This window comes from Rhincodon typus, chromosome 32, assembly GCF_021869965.1.
Source record: "Rhincodon typus isolate 14 chromosome 32, sRhiTyp1.1, whole genome shotgun sequence".
In the NCBI taxonomy this organism is placed as follows: domain Eukaryota; kingdom Metazoa; phylum Chordata; class Chondrichthyes; order Orectolobiformes; family Rhincodontidae; genus Rhincodon; species Rhincodon typus.
In genome coordinates this window covers 304,305-313,962 of record NC_063363.1, presented here as the reverse complement: position 1 = coordinate 313,962, position 9,658 = coordinate 304,305, and the positions used below count along the sequence as shown (strand labels likewise).

The following is a 9,658-nucleotide window of genomic DNA, read 5'->3' as shown; positions in this document are numbered from 1 at the left end:
CCCCCCCCCCCCCCCCCCCAACCCTCACCAAATCCAACCTATCTCCCTCTGAACTGACTACACTCTGTGCGCTTAGATTTAACCCTGACTTTGTTACTAAGCCTGCCGATCAGGGTGGTGCTGTTGTAGTCTGGCGTACTGACCTCTACCTTGCTGTGGCTGAGCACCAACTCTCAGATACCTCCTCCTACCTTCCCCTGGATCATGACCCCATCATGACACATCAGGCCATTTCATCCACTATGGTAACTGATCTAATTTCATCTGGTGATCTCCCTCTCACTGCCTCCAAGCTGATAATCCCCCAGCCCCGCACAGCTCGCTTCTACCTCCTTCCAAAAATCCACAAACAGGACTGCCCTGGCAGATCCATTGTTTCACCCTGCTCCTGTCCCACAGAACTTATCTCTTCCTACCTCGGACTCAGTCTTCTCTCCCCTGGTCCAATCCCTGTCCATGTACATCTGTGATTCCTCTGATGCTTTACGCCGATTTCAAAATTTCCAGTTTGCAGGGTCCAGCCACCTCCTCTTTACCGTGGACGTGCAATCCCTTTACACGTCCATTCCCCACCAGGAGGGTCTTAGGGCTCTCCGCTTCTTCCTGGAGCAAAGACCTGAACTGTCCTCACCCACCACCACCCTCCTCTGCTTGGCCAAGCTCGTCCTCACCCTCAACAACTTTTCTTTTAACTCCTCTCATTTTCTTCAGGTCAGAGGGGTGGCCATGGGTACCCGCACGGGCCCCAGTTATGCCCGTCTCTTCGTGGGATACGTGGAACATTCCTGGTTCCAGTCCTATCCCGGCCCCCACCCACAATCCTTTCTCTGATACATCGATGATATCATTGGTGCTGCTTCCCTCTCTCGTCGGAATTGAAAAATTTAATCAATTTTGCTTCCAATTTCTACCATGCCCTCATTTACACCTGTTCTATTGCTGACTCCTCCCATCCCTTCCTCGACATCTCTGTTCCCATTTCTGGGAATAGACTGGCCACTAATATCACTATAAACCCAGTGACTCCCACAGCTACCTGGACTCTACATCCTCACACCCTGCGTCCTGTAAAGACTCCATCCCATTCTCTCAGTTCCTCCGTCTCCGTTGCATATGTTCAGATGAGGCCAACTTCAACAAGGGCGGCTCCAACATGTCCACTTTCTTCTTTGACCAAGGATTCCCCGGCACGGTTGTCGACAAGGCCCTCAACCGTGTCCGACCCCATCTTCCGCACTTACGCCCTCACCCCTTCTCTTCCCTCCCGCAACAGCAATAGGGTTCCCTTTGTCCTTACCCATCATCCCACCAGCATCCACATCCAGAAGATCATCAGCCACCATTTCTGCCACCTCCAGCGAGATGCCACCACCAGACACATATTGCCGTCCCCTCCCCTCCCCTCCCCTCCCCTCCCTTGTCCGCCTTCCGTAGGGACCGTTCCCTCTGGGACACCCTGGTCCACTTCCTTCACCCTCACACCCCCACAGCACCTTCCTCTGCAACTGGTGAAGGTGTAACACCTGCCCATTTACCTCCTCTCTCTCCACTATCCAAGGGCCCAAACATACCTTCCAGGTGAAGAAACACTTCACCTGCACTTCCCAGAATCTAGTCTACTGCATTCGCTGCTCACAATGTGGTCTCCTCTACATGGGGAAATGAAGCGTAGACTGGGTGACCACTTTGCAGAACATCTATGTTCTGCTCACAAAAAAGATCCTGAGCCAACTGTTGCCTGCCACTTTAACACACCACCCTGTTCCCTGACCAACATCTCTGTCTCAGACTTGCTGCAGTGTTCCAGCGAAGCTCAGTGCAAGCTGACAGAACAATACCTCAGAGATAGTAGGAACTGCAGATGCTGGAGAATCCGAGACAACAAGGTGCAGGGCTGGATGAACACAGCAGGCCAAGCAGCATCATCATAGGAACAATACCTCATTTTCTGCTTGGGGACCCTGCAGCCCTCCATATCGAGTTCAATAATTTTAGAGTCTAAACTCTCCCATGTCCCAGCTCCCCACCCCACACACCAGACCTCGTTATCACACAGCCTGCCATTACACACTACCTACTGTTAGTCACTAACAGTCCCCAACAGCTATTCACATTCCTAGCCAGATCGTTATCAACACCTTTGTCTATCCAACTACTCTTCTCTCCCTTCGGGGTCTATCCTATCGTTTACTCCCGACCCCATCCCCCCTTATTTTCAGGATGTAAACTGATATTTTTCCAGCTACTATCAGTTCTGAGGAAGGGTCACCAGACCCGAAACGTTAACTCTGATTTTTCCTTCACAGATGCTGCCAGACCTGCTGAGCTTTTCCAGTAACTTCTGTTTTTGTTCCTGGTCTTTCACGTCTCATCCTGTAACTACTGTTTCTTATTCCAGGCAGAAATATACTGCCTGTTGTGCGATAAGAATATGTGCCTATACCATCTACGCATCTGATACAGGATTGCACAGCAACAAAGTTCTCTGTTCAACCTCTGGGTAATGCTCACGTTCTTCTCAATCACTGTGCAGGTAAAACACACAATGTGAACGAGATCTGCTAATGGCATGATCAATGCCGATGAGCCCAAAGACATTATTTTGTGTGCATTTATAAAAGCTGGGAATAAATCAGTCATTTTAAATGAGTTACCAAATTAAATCAGAAAATCAGGTCAGAAAACTTTGATAAATGTGCCAGAGACAATGGGAACAAAGGATTACTTTGTCTGCATTTCTAGTGGAATTGTAAACAGGCTCAAACAAAGAAATTGCTTGACTGAAAACACTGGCTGTGGACCTGGAAAATCAATCACAACATCCTGTCACCTACAGCTTCTGACATCAAGAGCCCTGCAATAAAACCTTGGTGGTCTCCCAAGTTACTATTCCAGTACTATCGTCAATTGCATATTGAGAGTACATTCTGGTGGCATGACATGCCTTCAGTACACATTGTTTGATAAAATCATAAGAAGTTTTAGCAATTGAACAATTCCTGCAATTGTTAACAGTATGAACAACCGATTAAAACAGGCTTTGTCTCAGTGAGCATTAAAAAGTTAATATTCTAATGTAGAAAGCTAGGTGGTGAAAGTGAGAACCAGAGCTTAATCTTTAGACACTTTATAAAATTTTATTTATGGAAATATACTTTACAAGCATATACTTCCTAAACCAGTGACAGTTATAGTCTCCATCAATATATCCATTTGAGTAAATCAAATAACCTAATTAATGACAGAAAATAAGGCTCTTTTTGGAATTCAGAATTATGTGATTCATAGCTAGTTTAACAGTTAAGGCAAGAGGAATAAAACTTTATTCTAATTGCGCCAGCTCAATACTCAACACACATTATATTTACAATGGCCAAGCCACCAGGGCGAATTCTCTGGCTTTCATTTCCACTCACCCTTCTGGTGGTGCTCCATGCTCCTCATCATCATCATCAGATTCTGTGTCATCTGAATCCTCATCCTCCTCTTCATCCTCATTCTCCACAAACCCCTGCTGCATGGCCTTTGATCCTTTCTTCTTCTCCTGTTGAATAATTGCAAAGACTGCCCATCCTTGAGTAAGAAATAACTTTAGCTTATTGAGCTTGTTCCCTAGTTGCTAAGCCTGCTGCTACTTTATTTCCATTGTGAGAAAAACACTAATTTTCCTTCTCCTAGAAGTACTGACTTTTTCTGGCAACTTTATAGGAGTGGCTGACTCTGGTGCTCTGCCTAATATTTACAGTAAGACTCTGGACCCTAAGAGTTACAGCTGAGACTGATCCTGTCCACACACATAAACAGGGGTCTCATAGCTCGTGGTGTACTGGTAGTGTCCCTGTGTCTGATCCATGAGGCCTGGGTTCAAATCCCACCTGCCCCTGAGGTGTGTAATGATATCTCTGAGCAGGTCAACTAGAAAATATTAGACAAGGGTCTCAGGGCTTCTGTGGTGTCATGGTCGTGTCCCTACTTCCAGACCAGGAGGCCTGGATTCAGGTTGTACCTGCCCCTGAGGTGTGTCATAACATTTCTGAACAGGTTGTTTAGAAAAAAATCAAAAGTAAACAAGGTTCCTTGGTTTCTTGTGGCACCTGGAGATCCAGATTCAAATCTCACCAGCTCCAGAGGTGTGTAAACTTACTTCTGAAGAGGTTAATTAAAAATATTAATAGAATAGTGAAAATGGAGGTCCATGTTCAAGTCCCACATGTGCCAGAAGTGTGTCTGGATATCCCTGTACAGGTTCACTCGAAATAGGCGTTCTTGTTGTCAGGGATAGTGTCCTTACTCCTTGGCCAGAAGACCTGGGTTTAAGTCCCCACCTGCTTCAGAAGTGTGTCATAACACATCTGAACACGTTGATTAAAAATACCTGTAGCATCCTAAATGACCTTGACAAGATGGACTGGTTCCTGCTTCAAAGCAAAGGTCTCCAGGAGGCCTGAGTTCAAGGCCCACCGGCTCCAGAGGTGTATCTAACATCATTGTACAGGTTGATTAGCAAATATCTACACAAAGATCCGTGGATAGTGTACAGCAGCAGAACATTGGCTGACTTTCCCCTTCTCTGCCAACTGTTATAAAATCAATATTTTGCATTCATAATATGTGCTGTGTAAGCCAGCAGTCTGCGTAATTTGCATTATAAGCACAAGATGTTCCACCGCTAATCACATTTAGGACTCTCTCGGAGTGTTTCTGTACAGTTTAAGGGTCACTGAACAGCAATTCAATAGTCAGTTCAAATCAGTGAGTGCAAAGGAGTCCGGAAAGGCGACTCAATGTTGCTCAACTGCCACTGAAACTGGACTCATGCATTTAGGGCAAAAGCCAGTCCGTGAGCATTAGGATTCTGCTCAGAGCAGCTACACAGCTAGAACTGTACCAATGATTAGATTCTGGAGTGCAGCAATATTTATCCAGAGAGATGCAGTTTCAGGAGAAGAGGTTGAGCTATTGAGAGCTGAGCAGTTATTGGCAGCAGTACAGTGCCTGCATTTAGATATTAGACAATAGTCTGGCTCACACAATGGGATTCAGTTTCAGGTCAACTGGCAAAGATGACCAGTAAGGTTGGGACAAGGAGCAGATCTGACAGCAATCTGGAAAAGTGTGCCTTTTGGTTAAGATACGTACCTGTGGAATTCAGGTGGGGTTGAGCTGCTATTGGCTGGGACCAAACTAGCTTTGAAAGACAGATGTTGAAATTCTTCCTGACACAGAGTTCTAAAAGAGTTTTCGTGACACCGAAATCACTTTCATCTGGGTGGGGTTATTGAGATATTTGTAGGATTTGTTTTGGTTGTACATGCTATGTAATATGTATGGTAACGTTTTATATATGTGGTATGTTTGACTAGTTTCCATGTTAATTCATGTTTACTTCATTCTAATTCTAGGTTATAGGTAAGTTGTGTACATATATTTATATACTGTAAAATGTATTACATTTACTTTTATAATTTAGTAATGTCTGGTTTGTTTGTTTTAACAAACTTGGAATCTTGTGATATATTCTTTTGGCAAGCACCTGGGATATCGAACTTTAAACAAAAAAGTTACTGGTCCCAACCAGACAGTAGCAAAATTTGGCAGTTTTGTCTAATACTTCAGCACAAAAATCAGCCCAATGAGATGATATCAATTAGTATCAGTTAACTGAATGTAGATCTAATTCAAAATCCTTCTGCTTCTTAGGGCTCAGCTCTGTCTAGGACTATCAACCTCTTACTGAGTTATTTGGGAATTTACATGAACTGTGATCAACTGACAGAAATGCAAATCTGAGAAGGGTGAGGCACAGTGTGAATTTATACCTATCTGAAAAGGAAATAAAAAGCTCCAATTGAGACAGGCCTTTCAGCTTGTTGAGCTCTCCCTTTCATTGTTCATGTTTAGGATCTGCTTGCTGCTGAACTCATGACCCAATCTCTGCAGTGGAATACTATTTACTTGTGGGCCTTGATCTACTTCCTTTTTCAGTCCCTTCTTCAACCTACAATTGCACTAATGATCATTTTTAGATGTAAGTGTTGGCAGGTGATTTGTTTGCAGAAGGCAAACAGCTAGGTTTAAACTTTTACATATTGAATTGATGCAGCACTTTCTAGGATAAGTGAATGGTGACCCAGAATAGGAAACTGGCTGATTGGTACCTCTTAGGTTGGAGAAACCCTATCACTGTTACACCGGTGACAAATCATCCCAGGGTGAGGACCAGTGGACAGCGTCGATTTAGGTTAAGGTCTGAAGCAGTTGAACTGCTCAGTGAATTTACAATAAACCAGTTCAATACTTGAGAACAGATAAACACTTCTCAGCTGGTCAGACACTGGGTACTGGTGGTTGCAGTCAGCTTTAATCTGTTACATTCCGATTTGGAGCCTGTCAAGTCCTTGAGGGAGCAGACCACTGGAATGTATGCAGAGGATCCAAGCAACGCATCATAAGAAACCACTTGAAACCCACTCAATTGCTTTATGGGATTGAGAGAAGAATCTTCCTAGAGGTTTTTGTTGAAACTTGGCCGTGGATTACTGACAGCCCCTCCTCCCAGAGGCTGGCATCACTAGCAGTGATCAGGTGGTATATGTTGTTGCATTTTGCATACAAGATCCTGACAGCTTCTTTAATTCCTCCTTTTTATATGTTCTATATATAAATGGGAGCTTTACTAAGTAGCAAAAAGAACTTTTAAAAATTCCAGTCATCAGATAATGTATATGGCTGCTCATGCAGAGGTGATTTGAGCATTATCCTTGGAGTGAATAAAGACTAACAATTACACTTTTACAATCTATTCAGTTGCGTTATGAAATTTTATTCTATATTTGCTGGTACTATAATTTCCTGAGTGAGGAGTGGGACAAGTCCATTACTTTTGTGGAATGCTTGAATTTTCATATTCTGTTAAATAACCATACTTTTGTCTAACTTTCCACAGATATTAAATAGTCAGGGTGCAGAAATTTGCAGCTCCCTAGCAATAAGACCCTCCAGTCAGCGAAATGCAAGATTTCCATCCAAATTGGTAGAAGACAACACATAAAATCAAGGTAAATCTTCCCTAGAGGAGGCAAAGATCACTGAGCACTACCTTCAAATGGGTTAGGGAACAGTGCATTGCCACAGGGTTAGAGGACAGGAATTGTGTGTGAATTCCTATCATAATTTCATTAGGATTTCCAGCACAGAATGATACAGTCCCACTAATCATTTCATTGCATGTTGCTTCCTCCAGGCTATAGCCTTCTAAATTTGAGCTAGTGATCATCTTATTGCTGCTTTTCAATTTAATCCTGGCTTCTTGGACACTATTTCCAACAACACTCCTGCACTGACTTTCTGATTTTAGTCCCTCAATTAGATTTCTTCACTTTAAAAACATGCATGCACTCAAATCCAAGTCAGTAGGGTTAAGCACACGTAAGGGAATGTGTGTATGCTGCCCATCATGTGCTCAGAGCAGCATATGCAGAGATTTGAGCCCAGCCTGGATGATATTACCTTCAAGTCATAGCTTTCCTTTGTGTAGTGCTGGTGTAATGCTGTGGAAAATGCAGAGCCCTGGGTAGTTGTGGTGTATGTATGCATTACCTCAGTGGATGTTATCTTACTGTTCTCGTCCTCGTACTCATCACTGCTGTTATCTGCCATGAGTCTGGTCTGGGAACGGTTTGACCTGAGACCAGCTAAAAGTAGAGAAAATTCAATTTCAGAAAATCTTTTGAGTTTAGTCTTAATGAAAACTGGCTACAAAGGTGCAGCAGGCTCATATTAAACAGTACATGGGTAAATGATGCTTTTACTTCCTCTACGGCTCAGGCATAGAGATCTCAATGTTGATATTAAGAAGGTGACATTAAGAAGAAAGGGATATATTTAACAATGCTGTGCGATTAGTGAGACTCTGAGCGTATACCCATCTTCTCATCCAAATTAGTAATTTATTGTCATGCACAACTTGATCAGAATCAAATGCTAGTGATATAAACTCTGTTCATACTTCTTTGCAGGCCTCAGTAGTACATATCAGTGAGTCAGAGCACTCTTTGCCAACTAATGTATTTTAAAGATGGGTTGTATGTTCGAATAAATCCGTTACAGTTCACTACAGATTCTGGTGAAATGCCAAGAGTTATTCTGAGCAGCACAATCTATCTTTCCAGCATAAGACTTTCTAATGCAATAATTGCAGGATCTGTGAAACACATTGAAGTACTGCATCCCAGTTTAAGTCCCTAGAGGGAGAAGCAGATAGTCACTGGTTACTAACAGTGACAGAGCCTAGCATTCCAGAAAAATGGCAGGGGCTGAGTACAAAATACCTGAAGATCCAGGCACCCTGGATAAACAAGGTGCCAAGCACAAACACCAGTTTAGTTCACACTGTTATTCTCTGTAATGGAACATTATATTTTGGTTACTCATTGAGCAGAGGGGTGGCACAGTGGTTAGCACTGCTGCCTCACAGCGCCAGGCACACAGCATCTGGTGACTGTCTGTTTAGATTCTCCCCGTGTCTGCATGGGTTTCCTCCAGGTGCTCTGGTTTCCTTCTACAGTCCAAAGATGTGCAAGTTCAGTGGATTGGCCGTGCTAAATTGCCCATAGTGTCCAGGGATATGCAGGCTAGGTGGGCTAGCCATGGGAAATGCGAGGTTACAGGGATAGGGTGGATGGGATGCTGTTTGGAGGGTCAGTGCAGACTTGATAGGCCGAATGGCCTCTTTACATACAGTAGGGATTCTATGATTCTAACACAAAATAGGAAGCTGTCAAGTTTGATGCCCTGTAGGTACTGAGTTAGCAGGCATTCTCTCAGGAAAAGTAATGGAAGCTAAAGTGGGATGTGGTGTCCTTGGCAAAAAAAACCCTGCATTTTTTCACTTCTGGATCGCTAACTAATGATTCCTGTTCAAAACAATTACATGTGCAGGAGATTGAGTGAGAATGGAATTTTTGGCTCCTGTTTCACCTCCTACTGTGAATTAGCACCTTTCTCACATCACAACAGCTATTTGGGTAATGAACTGAAGAACACATGGTCCCTGGAACCGTACCTCCTTCAGGAGTCACTGCTTTTGCAAGAGGAGGGGCAAACATGAGAGATTATGTCAAGAAATACTTACACGTGATCATGGCCAAAAATTGAAAGCACACAGGTCAGTCAGAAACAAATTACAACCAACATGAAGAGTGTCACTGGTTTCTTCAGACGTGACTTTATCTCTGATAATTTCTGTTATCAACCTTATCCACTGTAGTTTTTGTCAAGTATTTTGCAAGAAATGCATTATTTTTCATAGGACATTCCAGTCTGCAAACCACAACATGCACCTTCTTCTATCTATCACTCCCTTAGACTACGTGATTTCTTTATCTGACACTTACCAGGCTGCCTCGGAGATGGAGTGTAGATGCTAGCTACCTCTTCAGAATCATTCACATCCAGACTTTCATCATATGGCTGATTAGTAACAAGCTTTGTCTGAAAATGAAATAACTGGTTTCAAACAGTGAAGCCAATCAGTCAGTACTGAAGGAGCGCCGCGCTGCCGGAGGGTCGGTGCCGAGGGAGCGCCGCGCTGCCGGAGGGTCGGTGCCGAGGGAGCGCCGCGCTGCCGGAGGGTCGGTGCCGAGGGAGCGCCGCGCTG

The 9,658-nt window shown here is 43.9% G+C and overlaps 1 protein-coding gene across 3 annotated transcripts in view; it reads right to left on the bottom strand.

Annotated features, from left to right (window-relative positions):
* The window catches only part of ift46 (intraflagellar transport 46 homolog (Chlamydomonas)), a 19,804-nt gene that overhangs the window by 9,524 nt on the left and 622 nt on the right, over nt 1–9,658 (bottom strand). For 2 of the 3 annotated variants that reach the window (XM_020522644.2, XM_048615523.1), the window contains exons 2-4: nt 9,396–9,492; nt 7,600–7,694; nt 3,417–3,544 (exon numbers count right to left, since the gene is read on the bottom strand). In XM_020522644.2, the coding sequence (XP_020378233.2) occupies nt 3,417–3,544; nt 7,600–7,694; nt 9,396–9,492 (320 nt within the window). Of the gene's footprint in view, nt 1–3,416; nt 3,565–7,599; nt 7,695–9,395; nt 9,493–9,658 lie in introns of all 3 variants that reach the window. The other variant, XM_048615524.1, reaches the window with a different exon arrangement.